General features: G+C 39.5%; 1 protein-coding gene across 2 annotated transcripts in view; it reads left to right on the plus strand.

Annotated features, from left to right (window-relative positions):
- The window catches only part of ZCCHC24 (zinc finger CCHC-type containing 24), a 108,107-nt gene that overhangs the window by 63,828 nt on the left and 20,185 nt on the right, over positions 1-24,094 (plus strand). The window contains exons 3-4 of one of the 2 annotated variants that reach the window (XM_010714331.3): positions 1,094-1,166; positions 1,689-1,915. The exons of the other annotated variant lie outside the window; for it this stretch is intronic. Coding sequence (XP_010712633.1) covers positions 1,094-1,166; positions 1,689-1,855 — 240 coding nt within the window. The 3' untranslated portion in view covers positions 1,856-1,915. Of the gene's footprint in view, positions 1-1,093; positions 1,167-1,688; positions 1,916-24,094 lie in introns of those variants that run through there. 2 annotated transcript variants of the gene reach the window in all.

The raw sequence follows: 24,094 nt of genomic DNA on the forward strand, positions 1-24,094 counted from the left end.
CTTTTGCTTTCAAATGCAGCTTAGATTTCATTATTAAAAAAAAAATGGAGGGAAAGTGGAAAAGGAGAAGGCTGTTGCCATAGCTCACAACAATAGAATCCAAAAGGGATGTGCTCAAATATATGGCCTGCCCTGCAGAGCTGGGAAGGACAACTCTCCGACAAAATTGGACAGTTAATGATTTTATCATGTCAACAGACAGATAGAGGTATCAACCTACTCGTCAAGTGCCTCAGCCTATTTGTCAGTAGATTCACAAAGCGTGAGTACTGAGGTTTCCATCAGCACAGCCTGTTTGACTCGCAAAAGGACTGGGTGCCTACATTCCAACATGTAGACATGCCTCCGATGGCATTTGCCAAAGTGTTTCTCATGTTGGAAGTCCTGCTTATAATATCTGCTGAGAAATAGTATTCTTAATCAATTTTTTATTTCACACTGCCATCAGGATTCAGCTCCACTGTACTGTTGTTAACACATGCATTAAGAGAAAGGAAAAAGAAATTCTTTCTACTGTAGGTATTACAAAAAGAAACACAGTAGTTTCTGTTATAGAGATTCTCCGCTTCTTCCAGCATTAAAATCTATGAAATGCATATGAGAAACAAGCAAATACTCCTCTCTGAACAAAGTATTTGTATCAGCCTTACATCCAGATAATAATGAATCAGAAAGGAAAGAGATGGAAGGTCCATTTCAGTAAGTTCAGAAAACAGGATGGAAAAAAAGGAAACATGCTGTGCAATCAGAGCTTCAGCCCAGAACATCAGATCTCAGTATCTTTAGTTTTCATAAAAGGTTCTTCGGAAGAGTCTGAATAAGCAGAGAATGGCAGTATCAAAGAGACTGAAAGCTGCCCAATAGATTTTGCCTTCTGTTTTGAACAGAAAGGTGTATTGAACAATGTTTTGGGTGGAATGTTAACTTACCATTGAATATAGAATCAAGCTTTTAGACTGTTTCAGGACTTTCTCTGTGAAGGACTGGTTTTGCTAAGGTCTTGCGTTAGCAAGATAACCTCTACACAAAGTCTACTTTAAAGGAGTTGTTTTCCTGCAGACACTCATTCCCTTGCGCTTACCATCCTTTTCAGGGGATACAAACAATGCAGCAAATACACAGCTATAGCAGATATCCTGAGGTCCTTCGTTACTACAAAAGAAGAGGTATGAGCTGATACTGCTAACATGGAACCCAGACAACCTTTTACTTGATTTCCACAGCCTCTGTCCAACCACAAATGCCTACACACACATAGGTGCAATGCAGAAGCTCACTGCAACTCAGAGCATTGGCAGCCAGGCTTGACTGGAAGACCAGTCTCCAAACACTCTCCAGCACAAGAAAAGTCCTGTTCTTGGACCTCATCTTACTGAGAGATGAGAATTAATTACCAAAAGGACTCTCCTTGTAACTTAACATTCCCTTGGTCTTTTCTGTGCTCTGACCTTGCTGATGAAAGTGCCTGCTGCTCTCCTTGCCTTGCTCTCCGCTCCCCTTCCCTAATTTCAGTGGTTCTGATGTTTGGAAAGGCTTTATAGAATTCTGCAAATTTCTTACAGCCATGCCAAAGCAAACTTGAACTCACAGCCTTCTGAGGCTTTCCCATCACTGCTAACACTCTCTTGGTGATGTGCCTGCTATGGAGTTTTTGCTGGGGTTTTCTAATCATTTTTGTACATCTTCAGTGTTGCAGCTAAATGAGCTAAGGATGCCAAGGGAAAAAATACAGCGCCATCGCTTTCCCTTCGTTGATTGCATTGCAGCTGTTTACATACAAAAAGAGAAACAGAGAGGGAAGAATGGGAAAGAAAAAGCATGTGCACGTGTATTAGAGAAAGCAGGGAAATTGTAAATTAAGATGATCTTAGTGAAAAGAAGAGCTGTCTCTTTAAAAATAAAATGAAAAAATATCCTCAGTGTTTTCTTTAGTCTTTTTCATTCCTTGGCAGCATCCCAGAGATTTCACTGTCCTTGTCTCCAGCATCTGGAAACCATCAGAGTAAACAATAGAGTGCTAGGAACTGGAACCCCTGCCTCAGCTCCCGTGGGACTTCGCTCTAGAGAACATGAGAACACAAACCATTGGACACCATGTGGTCAATTACTTCAAACTAACAAATCTGTGTGCCTTCCTATTTTCTGTTTTCCTTGGCACTATATGACCCTTTCACAATGGAACCCAGCTGTTGAAAAAGCCAGACGTTTTCTTTTTTAACCTCTTGCTTACTTTTAGGCTTGCTTTCCATAGTAATCTCAGGGTTGGCACGTACCCTAGGTAAAAGCATCCCTCTTATTAAACCCCTGGCTAGCTGTAATGTTTGCCTGTATTAGTCAGCAGAGAGGCTTGAGAGTATTAACTTAACAGGATCATGCCGTAACAAGGACTCCACAGGTGGTCCTGTATTTGCTGGGTTTCCTGACATTGCATGCCAGCACTTAAAGCAGATAAAACAGGACAGCTTTATAGCCTGCCTGTTTTGTGCAGTCAACAACTGCACGTGTGATTATGACCTAGTTTTTAAAAACTTGTTTCTAGCGCAGGTGCTGCGTTGGCAATTGCAAGGAACTCAAGTCATCTCAAAACTGAAGGCTGTTGAGGGGCCTGCTCCTTCCAGCAACGTGAAATAAACTTTGCTCCAGATTAACCATGCTAGTTCCAGGACTGAAGACACTGCTCCCAGGGCTGTCAGGTTCTTGTTCTTTCCAGACTTTATTTCAAAAGACAATTTTTGAGCAGTGTGAATTTGTCCAGTATTACAGACTACACACAAGCCAAGATTTCTACACTACATTTAAATATATCCTCTTACTCTATTTTATTTTCATTAACATCTTCCAATGAGCGGAAATACTGACCAAAATTGTTCAAAGTGAAATTTAGGGCTTCGTCTCTACATCACTGTTACTTTTGCTGAATATCCTTAGTGCATACTGACGATATGAGAGAAATGCTCCAAACTGAAGTAAAATAAGTGATGCATTTCATGTATAAATAATAATACATATTCTTAAACCTCCAGTTTTATTTCCAGGAAAAAATAGGTACACGTGAATGTAATGCTACAGCTAGAAGATGCAAATAAAACAGGGAGGTGCCATATAGTTTAGCACCTCTAGCTAATTGCTATCCATGCAGTCAGACAAGTGGCACTGAATGAGTTTGGCACTTTTCAGCTTTGACTCCAAACAAGCAATGGTTTATCTGCTGAGCAAAACCTGTCCAGCTCTGTCAGTTTGAAAAGGCTAGCACTAGCATGATCAAGAGGGCAAAGAGGCTCACAGTGCAAACTGCTTTGTCCCAGTCTGCATCCCAGTGTGAAGAAGCTGCTGTGTGGACTGGCAGAACTTGTCCCCAAAGGCTGACTGGCAAAGCCTCACCAACTGCACAGGAAGCTCTTACTAGGGTTAGTGTGAAATTAGTAGAAATTTCAACTTAGGACCCTGCCAGTTTATTTCTTTCTTCAAAGTGCAGTTGAGAATTTTTTCTTTTTTTCTCCTCTTTGGACTTATGCAGAAAACTTCTCAGTTCATAGCTGTGACCATAGACTCAAAGACAATCCAACTAATACAAGCAAAATGTTAGAAAATTGTAGTAAAATACATGTGTATCTGCTCTGAGCTGCAGACATCAACCATAATCACGAAAGATGACAATGTCAAGCTTAGAAGGCAAATAAGCAAGGAGCATGCTTAGGCAGGCTGAATAAATAGAACACTTTACAATGTTACCTGCAAACTGGTGAAAGGTATGCTGTTGAGCCTAGGACTAATGAGATGGATAACTGCAATTGGTGGGATCTTGTTCCTCCTCTTTGAGTGAAATGCAGGGAGTGTATTGCATACAATTGTATTGTATACTTACATTTCTTTTAAGAGAGATGAGGAAGAATCATTAAATGGGTTTACTGGAGGAACTCCTACTGCAAGATCTAGGCATTAAGCCATTTTGTGGCCAGTAGTAAAAACATGCTTTAAAAAATCCCAGATCTGGCCTCTAGCTTCACAATAATAGTAGGGAAGCTTTATTGCCTTTTTTGCCAGATGTTGTTGATCCCAAATGTCTGTAGAATTGATTAGGCTGACACTGAGAAGGCGGAAGCAGATGTTGCACTAGCAACTTGAACAGTGTGGAACATACCTAAATCTTTTAATAGTTATTAAAAGATTGTTAATTGTACAGCCTAAGTTCAAATCAATCTAGTTTCCCTGTGTGAACATCTTGGACAGCTTCTCGTCCGGCTGACAGATATTCACAAAAGCATAGATAAAAATACAGTTATTTGCAGGAATGCTTTGCCTGTGGCAAGGAATATACATCTTAGAAGAGCTAAGGGAGTCTACTTAGCTAACTGAAGCAGTCCCAGCACAGTCTGGATGCAAGCCAGGACACAAATGAAACCACTGTAATGGCACTGATGGATGACCTCCTTCTGGCAATGAAGAGAGAACACATCCATTCCCTTCATCCTGCACCTCTTTAGTATTTGACACTACTGGCCATGAGATACAGCTGTTGCACCAAAAAAAAAAAAAAAAAAAAAGGTAGCAGGCAATCAGAGTGACATGTTAAAATAGCTTTTTGAACAGAAATAGTATTTCCCTTTCCTGGATAATTTTTGTGTCATCCCACAAGAATTATTGTCTGTATGGTCACATTGAGTAGGTTGGACAGTTGCATTTAAATGTTAGAAATACGTGTATGTGACATACAACACTAGCTAGTTTTTACTGCCTGCAACTGCATCACTACCACATAGTGAGCCCACGTTCAACACAGTGAATTGAATTCATGGATGAAAAACAGCTGTTTGAACCTGAACTAGAGCAAAAGCTGATGCTGGCAACCAAAGCAGAGTTTTGGAAAAAGTTTTAGGACTAGTGCAATCTCAACAATGCTCAAATTTTTTAGTTGCTTATACGACTATTACAGTATTCCTCCCAGAGACTACCATGTCATAATTACCAAGCAGTGTTTTTCTTCCTCTCTCCAAATACTCCTGTTCAGCCACTATTTGCAGAAGATCATCAAGCCTTCGCTTATATCCTCCTCCCCTCTTTACTCATCAATATCAAGCATAGAGTGCAAGACTATACCTGAGTATACCTGAGTAGAATGCCTCCATCTTTCAGGAAGATTATGCTATTTCAAGAATATAGCACTATTAGTGTTCCTAGAAATTCAAGAGTGACATTGTCTTCTACATCCCTCCACAAAATAGAAGGTACAGGGTGGATCACAGACATGATCCTAAAGATACTTCCATTGAGTTCTTGGAGCATTCTGAACATCTTTTGACTATTTGGTCCATCGGGTCCTCATCTTCAAGCTTTTCCATGAACTGCGCTGTATTACCTAATAGTACCTACAGTGTGAAGTTCATCAACTATCTCAGTAGCACTTGTCCCTGAGTGCAGAAACTGGTTTTAAGAGGCAGGGGCAGGAGGCAGGATGGTGGTGGGGATCCTAACTTTAGAATTAAAGGTGCTCAGGAATTAAGGATGACCACAAACATCAATGTGTACAAGGCATGCACATTCTGCACTTGGTTTCAAGTAAATGCATAGTGAAGTACATACATTTACAATATATTTTAAAATGAAAAATCCTGTCTAAAACAAAATTTCCACTGAAGAAGCATAGAAGAAATTGTTAAATGATGATAGGTCATAACATACTGTGTGGAAGTGCTTTGGTCCCAATGCTGAGATAACAGATTTGATAGGATACTTTCTTCCAGTTTTTGTATATCTGTTGGATGTATAACTTCTTGCTGTCTTTTAATCAGCACTTACTGGGGAACACTTGAGTTCCTGTGGTCTTTTAATATGTATTAGTGATATGATTAATAAGGGTTAATGTCAGCCTTTGATCCCCGTTTGGAGCAACTTCTTTTTCAATCAGCCATGAACACTGCAGCCCTTTTTTTTGGCCAAGTCTGGAAAAATGATTGCTATTGATGTTGTAAGAGAGATAAAAAGGCAAAATTTCAAGTTCCCTACTAGGAACAAAGCTATAATCTACATTCATTTTAGGTTTGAAATTCAGAAGAATTCAAAGCCAATGTGCAATATTTTCCCATCTACTAGATTTTCTACACTCAGCTGGGATCTTCTGTTCAATGTTAAATGGAACTAGTAAATGATTAATTGAAAACAGTTCACTGGTGCAATTTTGAGTTCAAGAATCATTTGCAAGTCTACACAGTCAAATTTCTAAGAGTTTTTCATTAATTGTTACAATTTGTGCGTCTGTTTCTACAATAGGTTTAAAAAAACAGGTCTGTAAGCTGCATTTCCTGCAACTACTTAAAGAGCAGTCCTACATATCACCACTTATGACAGATCACATGGGCTATAAAGTATAATTCTGCCTCGTGAGGTTGAGTTATTACTAACCACTGAGCCCCACAGAGAGAAGTCTGCTTATCATAATGCAACTAAAAGGAGCAAGCAGTCAGGGTGGAGAGAAATAACTGCAGGAAAAAAAAGTGTTGTGTAGTGATAACACACAAAACACTGTTGTTAGTCACTGTTCTCCACAGAAAAACATTTTACACTTGTACATTCTCTTCTTTTGAAATCTTTAAACATTAAGATCCTGAAGAAACAGAATTGCCGGGGTTAGAAGGAACCCCAAGAGATCATCGAGTCCACACCTCTGCTAGAGCAGGTACCCTATAATAGGTTGCACAAGTAGGCATTCAGATAGGTCTTGAATATCTCCATAGAAGGAGACTCCACAACCTCTCTGGGCAATGTGTTACAATGCTCTGTCACTCTTACCACAAAGAAGTTCTTCATGTTTGTATGGAACTTTCTGTGTTCAAGTTTTAGGCCATTAGTCCTTGCTACGCACCACCAAGAAGAGCCTGGCCTCATCCGTTTGCCTCCCACCTCCCTTTATATATTTACAAACACCCATCAGATCTCCCCTCAGTCTCCTTTTCCCTGGACTGAACAGACCCATGTTATTCAGTCTTTCCTCATAGGCGAGATGCTCCAGACCCTGTCTTTTTTGAACTGGGGAGCTCAGAAAAAGAAGAAAAAAGAGTAAGAAAGAGGATGAATGTCATAGCAGGGAAAAAAAGAAAGAGTAGAGAATTCTGTTAATTAATTACTAATAAGTGTGGACTATCTGATGGCCATTTCAACTTATTCACTCTCCTGTTTCTTGAAAGAGAGCTGATCAAGAAATATGCACATATAGGCAAGGTGGAAAACACTGATTTTATTGCTCTCACTGTTCCACTAAGAGGAGATAGGGCACCCAATCCATACCTGTCTTTAATGCTCATCAGCAATTTGGACCTTCTCTTCCTCAGTATAAAACATATGAACTTTTATATTTTCATTCATCTGACTAAATTTCCACTGTCTATAGTACTTTTCCATCAGATACATGGTCTACAACGCAGACTTTCAGAATATTCCTTCCGAAATCAGATTGTTAGCAGAAATTGCAGTGTGTGCAGGAAGAACAACAGAAACAAAGGAATTGGAGAAATTATATGTAATATGGGAGAAAAGAGTGTTCAGGTCACTGCTTCTGTAGTCAGGGACGAGAACTGATAGGGATTAAGGGCCTTGATTTAGCAGGTGCCACCTGAACAACCTTTCCTTAACCTGGGTTCAGGCAGCTGGTTTGTTTTCTGTAACATTTACATGACCAATAGTTTGGAGTGCAGAAAGCAAATGTGCTTGGGAAAGTTGATCTTCACACTGGCCAAAAGGGTAACAGGCTCTTTCCTCCAATTATGTGCCGTGCCATGGTACTGCACTGCCCAGGAATCTCAGGGACACCACAGAAAGTCAGTGCACATGGGGTGCTCAATGTTTCTGCAAACTACCTTGCTTTCAGTAGACAGGTCTGTTCAGCTGTCATCATTTAAGAGAGTGAATATATCCTTTGCTTATGAAAATATTAATCTCTACCCAAATGGCAAGAAGATAATTATCGTATTCAAATCAGTGCAAAACTCTGTGCTCCAGGGATTTTTATTTATTTGGTTAAATACGTTTGTGAAGAATTACTCTCTATATCCTGGACAGAAAAAAAGTAATTCCCCACCCTTTATTTACATGCCCTTTTTCTGGGAAGGTTCAGCTCTTCCCTTTTGTCCTTCCTATCCACCAGAGCATACAGCAATGACCTCTCCCAGCTGCGGGAGCACCGCGCTCCCCACCCTCCCAGCCCTGCTCCCGCCAGCTGTTCCGTGCACGACTTGGGCGCTGCTGGCTGCAGCCCAGGCATCTCTAGCACTGCTTCCAGGGGACATTTGGAACTGCCCCCTAAAAACCTCTTGCTGCCTGGCAGGAGCCTCATGTGCCATTTTAATTCTGTTCTTTATTAATCCATAGCAGAGGGCACTACTTTTTGCTTTTAGTTAAACACCCGTACTATAACCCACTTTAGTTGAGCTAATTACTTGAGGAGAGAAAAAGGGTGGGGGTTGCAAATCCTAAACCGGCTCCACTCAGCAGTTCTGGCTGAAAGCAATGTCTTCTTCAAGTTTACAAAACTGGCTATGCTTAACAGCACTGCTGCACATTTTCAGAACAGTTCCCCTTATACAATGTTGAATGCATCCTTCAAAGTCCTCCAAGAACTTCCAGTGAATATGACCAAAGATAGCATTTTCCGGAGAAGCATCCTATGCAAAGAGCTGCAAAATTATGCAAGTTATGCACACATTGTCTTGGAAAGACCACACAGCTTTTCTAACAGTCCTCAAGGCCTACAATGGCCCTCAGCCAGCCGAGCAGAACCTGCACGCATCTGCACCCTAAGCAGCATACAAACCAGCAGCACCAGGGCAACAGCACCCACTCCTGCAACATGTGTGCATACCCGATGATGCAACAGGACCTGAACCCTAGTCAGACATATCTGCAAGTTATCCCAATGACAGATGGATGTAGGTATCAGACATCAGCTCTCCTAGCCCTCCATCTTCTGCTGCCTTACACACCACACATGACAATGTCCAGCATGCTGAGCCTATCTGCACCCGCCGCTTTAAAATCCCAACTAATTGTTTTAAATACCTCCTTCTCTTTGATTAAAGACCTGTTAAATACACATCCACCTACACACTCAGATGGCTGCAAATAGTTGCAGCTTTTCCACAGACACGCATGAATTGTGGCATTAGAAGAAACTCCGTTGTTTGCAGGCACCGTGAAACAAAGCAGCTCAGTTTAAATTTGGAGATCAAACAAAGGCATAAAACATTTCTGCAGCTGTTCTCCTGCCCTGGAATTTGTTGCGCATATCTCCTTTTTCAGAACATTTATTTGTTTCACGGTGCCTTCAAAAACATATTGTCATCAGGACCTTCTTGCCAAGTACCACTCCAAGCTGGTTATTCACCACTGCCCCTTTCCCAAGTAAAACAGCGCACTTCTAAAACTCTTCTCACAGTTACTGGCTGCAAGTTACATGCTCACTTTTTCAGGCCAATCTGTGAGGTAATCAGCTGATCTCAATTTCCTCTATATGGAGCAATGAAACATCTGTTTCATAAGAGAACTGAAAGATAGTCCTTGTGTGGTTACAGCTTTCTTGCATCAAAGTTTTTTTTGTTTGTTTGTTTTTGGTGTTTTGATTTGTTTTGTTTTTTGTTTTTCCTTAAGCCACTTCTGGCTTGACAAGTTTAGTTGCAAACGATAACTAATCTGGCAATAACAGCAAGGTGGAACAGATATAAATTAACTGGGGGACAATTCTGGCTTAGACACCCATTTACAGACATGTTTAGGTTAGTTATTTTGGACTTCCCTACCCACTACTACTTACAGAAAATACATGTTTTAAGCTTTACATGTTTATGTAATAGAAGAGTGTGTTAAATAACCTGGATAAGTCCTGTGAAAAACTATAAGACAGGCATAATAAGTTCCACCTACTCTCGGTTAACACACATTGACCCTCGAATGCTGCATAAGCTATTGGATCATAAACTTAAAGAGAACAACAAGGACTCACTGTGCTTAGTTGCCCTGGGATGTTTTCACATATTTGCAGTAAGGAAAATATTATGGCTTTATTATCAATGACAGCAAATGAAGTAAACTCTGTAGGTTGCTCAGAAGTTTTAGTGCATTTAGGCTTGCTATTCCCATAGTGATTTCACCCATTTCACAATAAATGAAGCACAGAAAAAGCAAGGAATTAATACAACATATATAGACTTGCAACAATTCTTGCATGATAACTGGTATTGCTTAGAATACAGTTTCTCCTCCAACATCAGCTTTGTCAACTCATAAGTGGTCACCTGAGCCACAATGCCACCATCTCTGAGTCTCCTCTGTCAGTTTTCATTTGCTCTCTGAAAGTTATATGAAGCTATCTAAGTAAAGTTTCTCTCAGGATCTACCCAGCAATAGTGTCGTATCAGATTGAATTGCACCATTCACCATGTTAAGGAAAATTCCCTACGCTTGCAGAATGAACTGTACGCATTGTGTTAAGTGTAAACAGTATACTCTTCCTCTTGCTGTTTGTGCATGGAAGCTAAATGCGTGATGAAAACATCCTTATCTTTCTATATCCTTTTCTTATTACTGCTAATCTTTTATATTTACAATAACTATGAATTATGATAACGCTGTCTCAGCTTCTCAAATTGATTCAAATCTCACTGTGATTAACACAATAGCTATTAGAAACAGCTTATCTTCCTGAAGATCGTAGATACTGAGTATACGTCAGTGGTGTTTTTTTTTTTTTAGATAAACGATTTCTTATCATGAAGAACAGGCAAAATGCAAAGTACTAATTAGTACTGCTCTCGATCCCAGAGGTAGCTGCATTTTCATACCAATAGATTTACTCTGTATAATTTGTTGAGTGCTTTGGAATTGGAGCAAGTGGCAAACCACACAGGCTGTTACTAATGCCCCACAAAACTCATTTAGCTTCCACGTAAAACACAATACATCTGCAGCAAGGTATGACGGCACCTTAACACAGCCTCATTAGAGTACAAAGACGAAAGATAGGATTATCTGAAACTATTAAACCTTCCCAGGTCTCCACTGCAGCAGTATTTGTGACAAGAATACCCCATGGTTAACTGTCTCTGCATACGGTGCTGCTTAGAGTGATTTTTAAGTGAGCTCAATGTTCACTCTCAGCTTGTAGGTAACACAACGTTTATAAAATCATTGGATCTATTTTCAATAATGTGAAATATTCTTAAAAACACACTGATATCTTTAGCTACCTATTTACATTCAACAAGTGCCAAAGAGCCAGTGCTATTTGTGAGAAGTCTGCTAACTGTTTGAGAGCAAAGTGTAAAATAGGGCTAGAGGCCTTCTTTAGGCATTAAGTTAACATATTTGTTTCCAGGGCAATTTCTACTGACCCTCACCATCCCACAGCAATTACTAGGATGTTCAGGAGTGGCAGCTTGAGCTCTAACAACAGTACCAATGAGAGGTCTCAAGATAAAGTAAGGAAAGTCTGTTCTTTCTGCTGCTGTCTACCAGCAAGGGCCATGTATTGCTGGGTGTTGGACAGGAGATTGAAGTCCCTGATATTAGAATAACTGCATATATGTATAAACAAGCATGTAGGTAAAATCCCTTTCTTATAGGTTTAATTCCGCAAAGCATGAAGGAACACAGCTAAACAGCTGGGCTCTATGATTAAAGATGCAGCTAAAAAACAAAATCCATAAAATAAAACCTAAACAGTAAAACCTGAGTTTGCCCTGTGACCGCAGATGAAGACATAGCCAGTGCAAGGCAGTCTGTCAAACCTCAGGACAAATGGAGCTCCAGTGGAGCTCAAAGTTTGACAGAACTATTTCTTTCCCCCTGAAGGGTTTTTTCCTGACCCCCTTTTGCCTGTCTCTCGGCTAAATGAATGCTCTCATTGTTCCCATCAACTTGACAAATTCCAGCGCTAGAGAATAATGAGAAAGGAGATTATTCTGGCCAGAGCTGGCCAGGAGACAGTGCAGAAAGGGAGGCTGCATGATGAGGCCACAGAGGAAAGCAAATACAAGACCCGTGTGTGTGGAGACGTGCGGCCTACCCCGCCAAGTCCTCGTACCATGGCACACCTGTCAGCCCGACTGCTTCTTCCTGAGCCCATCTCCTTGTGTCCCAGTGCACAAAGGGACAGCTGCACTGGGGATCACGGAGCGAGGAGCCCGTGTGCTGGCTCAGCCCGAGGCACCGGAAAGGGGCACTTGCCTCTGCTTTTGTCACATTTTAAAATCAAGGGTTTGTTTTGAGTCTGCGAAAGATAATGAGCCTCTCTTTGCTAGACACACACTGGACTGAACGTCCCACTGCAATGCACAGAGAGGATAAAATTAACTGGTCCTTGGAAAGACTGGGAAAAATAAATAAATCAAGGGACTAGAAAACATTTGTGGCTGTGCCAATATCTGTGCAAACATCTGAATCTGTGACTTACCAAAACAGCACAGCTTTCATGACACTCCTTGGCTGGGGAAGAAAACACCCTTAGATTCAGAGACCTTATAGTAAGACAGGTGGGATGCACTTGTTGCTATTCATCTTCTATTTTTGTCATTCCAAAATGTTTTAGGCTTTTTTTTTTTCCCCTTTCTATCACTAACTGCTGAAATAATTTTATGTAACAGAGAGAAATACCTTAATATGAAAAATAAAATAAAATACTAGTAATGTTTCTCAATGCTTTGGAATTTTTCTTCCCCTCCAAGATCTTCCCCTTTATTCTAAGACTGGTATTTTTCTATGGAAACAGTATCAGGGTGAAATAAAGGAGAAAATGTAGCAAAAAGGAGAAAGAACTGTCTGTCTCCCCTCCACACATCTTCATCCCACCTCTCCAGTGGTCTTCCAGGACAAATGCTATGGCAAACATTTTATACCAGATTCCTCTTGCACAATACCCTTTCAAAAGTGAATAGTTTCTTAGACTTGAGCAAACAATAGAGAGAGACAGTACCAAGTACAGATGTTTTGCAGTGGCCTGTTTACTGTCTGTGTTGGGAAGACTGCTTTACACTTTAGAGAATTTGAAGATAGCCTAGGTAACAGATGTGGTCTCATGAAAGTACTGATCACAGGACTAAGCCTTTTCATGCTTTCTGTGCCCTACAGTCCTTTTAGTGGATCCTCTCCAAGATTTTTATTAGAGCATGTATTAATCCTTTTTATTGTTTGATAATGAGCTTTTCACTTTACTTGCCTGTGGGTATTAAAACTGTCTGCTCAGATATTCTGAACAGGGCAATGTGGATAATCTTTAAAATAGAACTAGAACCTTAGGAAAAAAACACTCCTAGAACATGAAGGGAAGAACACTGCAACTGTTCTTCACCTGTGCTTTCTGGCACATTGAATTCACTACTAAAAGATATATCCAGTGCTGTGATGCATGCTTTTTTTTTTTTTCTTGAATAAATTGTATTTACTTGCTAGGAGCTAGGGTAAGATTTACTTCTGGATCTGAAAAGATGAAAAGTCCATGACAGTTATGGTTGTCAAAATCTGGAATGTGCAGAAAGTCTAGCCCACAATTACTCCTTTAGGATTTGGGATGGCCTCAGAACATTGCTTAACTTCAGGATGACACAAATTGCGCTATGGTGAAGGCATTTGCTTTGAACAGCGCTATCTTTCCTTTTCTCTTCTGCTAATCTGTTATCTAAAGGCACTGCTGAACTACAGAAGTGAGTCTAAAGGGAGGGGGGAAATAGATCAGGAATAACAGACGCACCAAATCCACTTACTTTCAAAGACATTACTCTGCACAGTTAGCAACAAGCCAGCCACAGCAAAATCAGCACCAGTTAGGTTTACTGCCCCACACCTGAATCAGTCAAAATATAAAATATAGTGGAGTATCTACTGGGCTTGGGAGTATGGCACAAGGAAGTATAGTTTTTAAATTAGACTGTGTAGTGAATTCTTACTTTTACCGATGCTGTCTGCTTTAAATAAGGATGAAGAGTAAAAAGATACAGTCAGGGATCTGTTCTTTTTTGTTGACCAAAATAACAAACTTTTTTTCCCTCTCCATTCTGAAGCTCTAACATGGAGATGGAAACAAAGATTAGATCTTACTTTACATATCATATTCTGAGGACATGAGAATTTCAAATAGATACATTCTGCTGCTGATCACCAATGTTCTAAATAGCAACAAAAATAACTAATTTATTCTCATCTAATGCATAGCAATCGAGGGAGGAACATTCTGTGCATGCATAGTGAAATAACTTGTGCTGCTCCTTACCAGCTTTACGTCTGATATACATTACTTGTAGAATAAAACAGCACCTGCGTTGAGAGTGACACCGCAATGCTAAGAGAAGGTATAATTATTTTGGAAGGCCCGTTCACCTCCCAGCCCATCTCCTGATGCTGTTTGAGGTCGGTGCTAGCAACACATATGGGGTATAACCAACATCACTGCCAATATTAGAGTGATTCAGCATTGGATTCCTATGGTGACAACTACTTCTCTGTACTCAGACAGGAAAGCAATGACTTTCAGGAAGTGAGATTTTAGGTACTCGTGATAAGGAAATGCTCCTCACGACTGTCTGACAATAAAACATTTAAATATACGAAAAAGCATACAGTGTAGAAATACAAGGCTGTAAAAGGTAGAATAGTTCTGCTTTTTAAAGAAGGTATAAGCAAAGAGCTAGTGAATGTAAAAAAGCATAACAGAGATTTCATCTACTTGTATTAAAGGAAATAGGGATGAAAACCCCATCAGTTACTGTTTTGTTTCACTATTCTGACTACCTTCTGGTTAGAACAACTTTTCCAAATGAAGTATTTAATAGCAACAGTTACCTTATTCTCAAAGTTCTTGAAACACAGTTGGAGCTACACTCAGAATTCTAACAGTATACATATTGATTGTGGGCCATTCTTCCTCACTTTCAAGGTTACTCATATTTATGCATGTGACTAGGTCAGATATTGCAGAGGGAAGTGATTTGCCCCAGCTCCTGCCCATAAAACTTTTACTAAAATGCTCACAGTTCTTGTAAATCTACTAACATCAACTATGACCATCACAGAACAGTTAACAGCGTTCATCAGCAGTCAGTGCAGTTTGGTAGCACAGCACATATTATTTCTGTTTTGGATGATTGAAGCTAGTTTTGCACATAGTGGAAAAATCAATGAAGGAGTACAGTGGAAAATGCAAATATAACTGCAGAAACAGGATGGACTGGGAAGGGTAGAAGAAATAAAGAGATGCAGATTTGTATGGTATAATTACAATCTTTACACCAAAGAATGTTGTCCTGAGGATCATCTAAAGCGTAGGTGTATATGCCTTTAAGTTTTCTCTGCAAACTATTATGATTGAAACTGAGACTTATCCAATTCCTTTGAGTTAGGGTAAAATCCTGGTCTGTCATAACAGAGAGACTGAGCCTACAATAGAAGAAAACACAAGCAAAGACTTCCTCCCATGTGGCTGCATGTGTGCAGAGTCCAAAGCAAATGAGAAAGCAAGTGAGGCACCCAAGTGATGTCATGCACACAAAGTAGGTCAGGTAGCAGGGATTTGTGGGATCTTGAGGTGTACAGATTTCCACATGGACTCTGCAGGCAGAAGAGATGGGTTGCTAAAACTTCGTTCTGTGCAACATGCTCATGTAATTGGGCAGAATATTTCTAAAGTAAAGACATTGCAACAAGAGAGAAAAATCTATTTCACATTATTTATTAAGCATAGTAAACATTTATGCAGTTCAGACATCAGCAGCTGAAATCTTGTTTCACATTCGGGCACTCATAGTCTTTTTCCAGACTCAAGAAGTATGCTGTAATTTAAAGCAGGCCAACAGATTCAACTGGTGTTTCTGCATGTCATCTTAGGGATGACAGTATGGTGGGGAGGGATGGGGGCTGAGGTGGAGAAAGGGAGGGTTGTTGCTCATCTGGTCTTTATTTCCTTTCCCTGTTTCTTAATATTTCAAGCAAAAGGCCCATTCCAGCTACAAGCAATGACACTCTTGTTATGGTATTTCATCTTGGAGAAGGGCAGGCCACAGCCGGCTCAGCATGTTAGCGTCCTGGGAGCCTCCACCGCACTGCTTTAGGGTGGGGAGGTTAGATGTGGTGCAGACCATTTTTTTTAATTGCAATGGGAAGATTTCTAAAAATGTTACATATTTTATCTTTTGCATGAAGAATTGCCTAGCTAGAAATCCTTGCAGTAACTTGCCTTACCTTCTGCCATGTAGTTATTGTTTACTTTTTAAAAAGTGTTGCATCAGAGGAGATGTCACCTGCAGTTAACAAAAAATGTCATTTCTGACTACGTTAACCAAGCTGGTTGTAAGGAAAACAAAATAGATGAAAGAGAAAACATCTGTTGAGCAGAACTTTTTAAAAAATTGGCTCAGGATGTGAGGTCAGGTTCAGTGGTAACATGCCTATGTCAATCCTTGCCCTAAACCCAAACTGAAAATAGTGTAACTCAGATTTCTCTTCATTGATGTAGCAACAAACATTAATTATTCTCATACAGCATGAACTATGCTAGTACTGTCCGTACTTTAGATGAAGAATTGAAGCACAAAGATCAAGTAACTTGCCTGCAAACTTGCAAAGAGCCTGTAGTCAAGCCAGAAATCAAACTCAGACTTACAGAGACCCAGGCTTGTGCCTTAACCACAAGGCTACATTCTTTTCCTCGTGACTCCAGCTCTCCCGTTGGATTTTTCTTACTTCATCTACACCCATTCCTATGTAGGTACAGAATATACCATGAGCCAGGTCCCAAATCCTTCAGGATTTGGTGGGTAGTTAAAGAGTCTGTCCCTTTCAGAACAGTAGGAAGGAAGAAGGCAGAGTTCTTCCAGAAACATCCTTTCCACTGACACTTGTCCTTATCATCTTAACAATATTTCCTCTGCTTTCCAAGAGTTGTTTTGAAGAGATAAAAACTTTACAGGAGCAAAAGCATTTCTAATTCAGACTAATAAAAAAATCTATCATTGTTATGATTCATACACATATGTAGGGAACAAGGAAAGACAAGAGTGTTATCAGTCCAGAGGGTGCAACAAGTAGCGTAAAGACAAACCACAGCAAAGTAAGCAGCTTCCTGAGTGTTAAAACCACTAGTCTCATTTTATAGAGCATTGTTCAAGAGCACTGAATTAAAATATTCTCTGCTTCTCCTTCTTCTCTTTGTCCCATGTATTCTCCCAGTGTAATACCTTCCCCTTCAACTCCAGCCCACCTGCAGGGAGCAGAGTGCTCATCCTTCTGCCACCGCCCAGTACAGTGATTATTTGGGAAATTGAATAGAAACTCAATATGCTTATTTAAAATTTCTCTAAAGGATACTTCATCATCTGTCACATCAGATTCACCTTTATTGCGGGCTACAAATTTGTTAGAAGTAAAACAGGTAATGTTTTGGGATGATATAGTTTTGTTTGGAAACTGGAAAAATAAGTTTGTGTTATTTTTAGATTTATGAATGATGGCAAACCTTCTAGTTGAAATAAATTCATTATTTATTCTAATTCCATAATGTATTGTAATTAATGCCATCTGAGTTCTACAAATCATTCTGCCTCACAGGAAAAAAGCAGTCGTCTCTCCTAACATCCCTGGAGATCAGCTAACTTTGTTGCTAATGAGCCAGCAAAAGGTTGCAGTTTTCCAAGATGAGGTTACCTCTTAAAATCTCTGTGGTAGTAAAGCCCCTCCCAAGTACTTTGCAGACCAACAGAGGAAAGCCACAACGCTTCCAGATTTACAAAATAAAGGCACCCAAAGATGTGGATAGTCACACAGCAATATTTTACAGTTGTAACAGCAGAGGATACTACCTCTCATCAACACCTGCAGTTCTCTTAATTACTAAAATAGGTCCATCTGCACTCTGTGTGAATTCACACCGAAGCTACATTAAACCACTCTACTATAAGATTAGTCTACAGTTACTTCATAAAGAATAAGGACTAAATACGTTTGCCAAGGAACTAAACAGGGGAGTTGCCAAGTATGCAATTAGGAGTCCTGTGCAGCTTTCACAAACAGTACAGAGAGTAAAGGTAACATTCATTCTGCAAGCAGTTTTATGTAAAAAAGTCTCATTCTCAGCTGAAGTATGAAACAGGAAGTAGCTCAATATGGTCACCACATAATTGGGAAAATGCCCTGTTCAGATTCTGTTTTGAAAATTTTCTTCTACCAAGTAGAGCACACTAATCTAGCCTTAATAGAGTCTGCTCACCCATTTTCTTTAGCTAGACAATTAATATCACTACAAGACCTAAAGGAGAGCTACAGCTGCATAGCAACTGCATAATTCAGTCCAAATATTCTCTTCAGGCAAAGGCCTTGCACAAGCACACTTCAGAACGCTTACAAAGCATAAAGCTTCCTCATTTTGAGCAGGGCTTCAAAAGGACCTACCTTAAATTAAAAAAAATTACCTCCAGTGACATCAGCCTTCCTCTCTGTCTTGCCTCTGGAAGGATCCCACAACCTATGAGGAGAAGAAAAGGGGCTACTATGGCTACTTCACTGCTTTTTAAAGGACAGAAGATAGTCATCTCTAGAAATGTCAGCTCATCATTAGAGCAGTGCCTCAGCTGTGCCACATTAGCTTTGGGAGAAATCCAAAACCCACATGAAGCTATCCAAGGTGGATCAATTAAGCAGTTTCTACAAGAATAAAAATACAAGTCCTGGCCTTAGCTTAGAAAAAGTAAATCTTGATTACAGCAAGGGTGTGACTCTTACTGCTCCAAAATTCTGATTTCAACTACTGAAAAAAAAGTTAGGATATTTAACATAGCATGTTAGCAGAAGAAAAGGGAAGGGAGGAAGTGAGGAGCAGGAGGGTATTGCTGTTGTATGTTTTCAAGCAACAGAGGAAGAGAGACAAAAGAATCCACGCATCAGGAAACTATTAAAATGAATACATTCCTAGTTTCTTCATAATTAATTCAACATGGCCAATTTTGTATCAGAGAAGGGGAAAGAGAGATTTCAACCACTTCCTTTTATCTCAAGCTGTTTGGAAGAATACAATCTTGTAACACTGAAAAATAGTGCCTCATTGCATCCCAGCATGCGAGTGCAATTTTAACTCTTCACATGCCTGATTCAATATGCAAATTCAATTTTCTATATTAACATACATACAAGACTTAAATTATAAAGCAGAGACTCAGCTTCAATTAGGCACTATTGATTTCCATTTTCTAACCCCAGTCCTCAGCCTTTTTTAATTCTTACTTTTTATTTCATTGATACATTGAAAAAAAAATAACTAATTTTCACAAAAGTTGATACTATTCCCTATGAGAATTCTTTCCAGTATGTTTGCTTCCTTGTGCATGTTAATATTTGGTTCACATTTTGTCTGTTATCTTCACACACATAAGATTCCAGAGATCTATTCTTTCTCTATTCTTGAAATTCTAGGATCTGAGTTAGTTATGCAATACTTTCAATAGTAGATTCACTAAGCAGCTATTTATATGCTCAAGTAATTCCATTGTTTTCTAGGTCCTAAGGGAACAAATGTATTAAAGCTGTGATTGGCTGCAAGTACAGATAGTTTTAGAGATCTTTCACGGTAATTTAACAAGCAAAGAGTAGCATGCACAGGTAAAATAAGTCCTGGAAGTACTGTTAACAGTGATAATTACTTGCAGCCTTCCTCAGTGGAAGACTGGAGTAGGGTTAGTTGAGATCCACAGCTCTTAAACTTTACCAAATACATTGGACACATCACAATTGCCTGTTCCTCTGTATATAATACATTATACAGCTGAGTTTCAAATTCTAAAGCATATAAAATTCATGTGAATATTTAGCAAGAAAATTCTGTAGTAAGTTAGAATTATGAATGCAATGGGAGATTTATTTTTTAAGACTCCACAAAGAGGATTCATCAAGATGTGACATTTATGTGCAATAACTATGAACCCTAAAGTTCTTCTATTAAAAAAATTGAGCAAAAGTATTGTACTGTTTGCATATTATGTTATAGAAGCACCTAGATATGCTCCAGTACCATATGTAGTACAAGGGCTGCTCCAAAGATAATGCCTTCTATTTTATGATGTTGGCCCACAGTATCAGAGGCAGATCTCAGTGATATGGTAGTAGAGGCTGAACCTCCCCATCAATATTCCATTACATTTTATTGCCATGTGACAGCAGAGGGGCAGTGTGATAGAATGGCATCTGACATGGAAGTGCGTATGAAGCAAAGCTGTGTTACTGAATTCCTCCATGCAGAAAAAAATGGCACCTATTGACATACATTGTGCTTGCTGAATAGTGGATGTGAGAACAGCAAGGTGGTGGGTGGTGCATTTCAGCAGTGGCAACAGTGACAGTGGGTCATCTCTGCTGGTACATATTTTTCTGAGCGTGACATGGAGACTCTTGTTCATTTCTGGCATAAAATGCTTAGCTAATGATAGTGACTATGCTGAAAAATAGTATTTTGTAGCTGAGAATTTGTTCTATCAAAAAGTGTTACTGTGCTCTTTGTATCTGTTGTACTTCCATGGAAATAAATAGGAGGCATTACTTCCAGAGCAGCCTACATACAAAGTGATTACATGACGTCGCAAAAAGTGCAGAGAGTTGGGGAACTTTAAGATGTCTTCTCCACCCCACCAAGGAAGTGCTGAGGCACACAGTGAGTACATGACTGAAATCCACATTATCATGTCCTCAGATGTTTGGTAATTGACAGATCAGATAAGTAACTATTTTTTGGCAGTTCTGCTGGTATTGCGCTTCAAAGTGACATAAAGAAAAAAGTATTATGCATCTTCAGCCCAAGGATGGTTCCAATAATCAGCTCAATTTTGTAACAGAAGAAAGGATTTGTCCAAAAGCATGGCTAATATTCTCAAAAATCTGCATGACCGGATTTTGATTTAAACGTTTGCCAAGCTGGCTTCTTGGATTTTTAAATGTTGATTGGCATGTCCATGACAATCACGCCTATTGCTTTAATCATTAATGTGTGTGTTATTAGTAACACATAGTGCCAAATACTACCCTTGTATTATCATTGTGGGAATGAGGTCAAAGTTGGTGATATATTGACAACACTGATTTTCCAAAGCTACCAGAAGACACATACTCATATATGAAAATGACAAACATAAAATCGGTCTCCTGCCATTTCAAAATATACATGTGAAAAGTTCATCAACACAGCTTAATCAATATACTCCTAAATGTTTCCCCCAAAAAGTAAGGCTTAGAGGATGAAAATGTTTGTAGTAGGATACTTGTTCAAGTCAAATAAAAATGAATATTATTTTTGTCTGTGCGCTATACAAACTTGTGTCTTTTAATGCTCTATTCCTGGAGAACTGCACTTCATTCTGAACTTCACCCTGACAGAAAGACACTGACTGCATGGAACTACATCCTAGAAAAACACCATTAATGAAGAGGGAATATTGCCAGAAAAGATGATCAAAATAGCTAAATATGTCTTTCTCAGCTGGCGGAGACACAGTCTGGAGAGGAGAAGGTGTTAGGTATGTGAGGAGTCTAAATGATTCTAGAATGTACCAGAACCTAAAAAGCAGAGGACGGAGATTATGCTTAATAGAGATACAGGTATGCAGATGAAATAAAGAAAGGAGAAATGTTGAGTATACACAGTAAGCTGTGAAAATATTTTCTACGAAAGTGACAGAATAGACCACTAGCAAGAGCACAGTATTTGGTGACCCTTGGAGCAACAAACAGGCAAACACATAGCCTGAACAGTCTGGTCTTTCTAATTTTGTGTTTCTTTAGGTCAGGCATCAGCAGCTCATCATCCGCTTTTCCCCAGCTCAGCACACTGACAGTGAGCAGGAAGGAGATAGTAAGCATACTGCCCTAGACAAGGAGTGACAAAAAAATCCTACTAATTTTATCAGATGACTGACTGTAATTGTTTTATTATAAGAAACCTCAGTACAAAGCCACCTCCTGCCTTGATTGGATTTTAAGAGCAAAACTGATGTGCACACAAGAGGAGATTTCAGATTAGTGATAACAACAGGTAAACTCTGACTGCAGCAAAGAAAGTGCCTGTTTCTATGAATGCAGTGGTATAAATAACTGATTCTTCCAGTGATGGCAGCAGCCATATAACAGCCTCCCAGCCAGAACACAATGTAACCCCAGGCCTTGCGACATGTCTAAGCCCCTAGGAAAATCCTAGGCAAAATACACACTAACCTCCTCTGTTATGTTACACAAACAAGTTTGCAAGTTTATTTTTCATTCATGTCTTGCTCAGATACGGTTTTGTTTGTCATAAATCCTTAGTTTGGATATCTGTTATATCTAGCAACTCCATAAAAGCTACTGTTCAGTTAATTGAATAAAAGCTTTTAATAGTAACGCTGTAATGAAGAGTCCCCCTTTAACCTGCCAGTTCTCATCATATCAATAATGCCCAAATTATACCAGGGACAAGAAGGTTGAAACAAAGAATTAATTTTGTTCCTGTATCCCCAAATCCTGTTCCTATATTAGTGCATACTAATTGAAGATGTAGCTACAACAATTGAATACCTCAGAAGTCTCCAGTGCCGCACATCAGCAATATCATACAGCAAAATGGATTACAGGCAGCAAGCAAAATAAGAGCAGCTATATCAGAACTCATTTCCTAAACACACAGTCTCTGCATCAGTCCAGGTTTCATGCTGAATTTCAAATTTGAATTATTGCAAAGGTCAGTAAAGACAAAGAAATAATGCTGATCATTCATTAGACAGATTAATTTTGTGTCATTTTGGCATTACTTCTGCTGAAGACTTCCATAGGTAATCAAATGTATCTTCATTCCTTACAAAGCCTACACATTCCTACACAAACATGAATAAGGCCAAAGTACTGAAGTGACTTTTCCAATGCTCTACAGGAGCAGAGGGCCAGGACACTCCGTATGTCAAATCAGTCATAATGCTTTCATTTTATGACTGAGCATTTGGGGTATCCTTTACCATAACGATTTTATGTTTCCCAGCATTGTTGGCAGAACAATGTAAAATATGAGCGTCTAGAAGTATTTTAGTAATGCTGTCTTCTAGTTTTGTTGACTTAAAATTGTCAGAAAGCTCATATTTCAAAATACAACTCAGCCCTCTCACTCCTGCAAATCACTTGGGAGAAGGCAGTGCATCAAGCTATTGTTTTCTGTTCTTGCTTTTCTGCTCTGTTGAAGCATCCTTATAAGCAGATACTTACAATGTTCTTCTAGGAAGGGGACCCACCTACCAGGGTCATGCTGACTTCATCGTCCTCCTGCGTTGTACATCTTTCAGCTGTGCGACACAAACCCAGGGGATGATATAGGGAAGAAGAGTATTAAACAAACCTCTCCATTTCACTTCGAAGGAAATCTCTGCAAGCTGTTGTTTATAATCAGTCTAGTTCTAAGCTGGACATATGGAGATTTTGTTTTGTTTTGTTGCTGACTCTGCAAACTGATACTTGGAGAGAACTGTCTGGAGAAAGCAGAGTCCTTTATTATGGCCATCACTGCCAAGTGATTTGGCAGATTACTCCATGAGATACACAATCCAATAGGTTATTTGTGAGAGCTCAGCTGGCCAGTTACCAACAGAAAGGCTCAACTTTAACAGTTTTAAAATCTTATTATAGCCAATTTGTGGTTTTGGCTTAAGAAAGGAGGAAGATGAAAAATAGAGGTAGTTGGGTGTCAGTAAAAGATGGAACATTGAAGTAATGTTCACTGCTGTGCCACAAAGGAAAAAAAAATCGCTGGCTTTATACATACGTTAAATCTCATTGAGGCACGCTCATGCACCAACTTTCAGATACATGCTTAGGTAAAGCTGCAAAGATGCTATCATTTGTTATAGCCTTCTGTCTGAAAGATTGAGGCAATGCATCTCTATCTAATGAGCCTAAGGACAAGACCCTTCCATTTTTCTGGCTGCTGTGGACAGAGGGCCTTTCACCAGAAAGTGTCACATCTCTTTTGTTTGGACCTGAAGGGTGAAGGGAGCTGGAGAGTTGCTTTCACTGCTTTCAGTGATTCCAAATGACATTTCTTGATAGAGAAAATGAGTTTGTTTGTTTG

The sequence above is a fragment of the Meleagris gallopavo genome, chromosome 8, assembly GCF_905368555.1.
Source record: "Meleagris gallopavo chromosome 8, MGAL_WU_HG_1.1, whole genome shotgun sequence".
NCBI classification, from domain to species: Eukaryota; Metazoa; Chordata; class Aves; order Galliformes; family Phasianidae; genus Meleagris; species Meleagris gallopavo.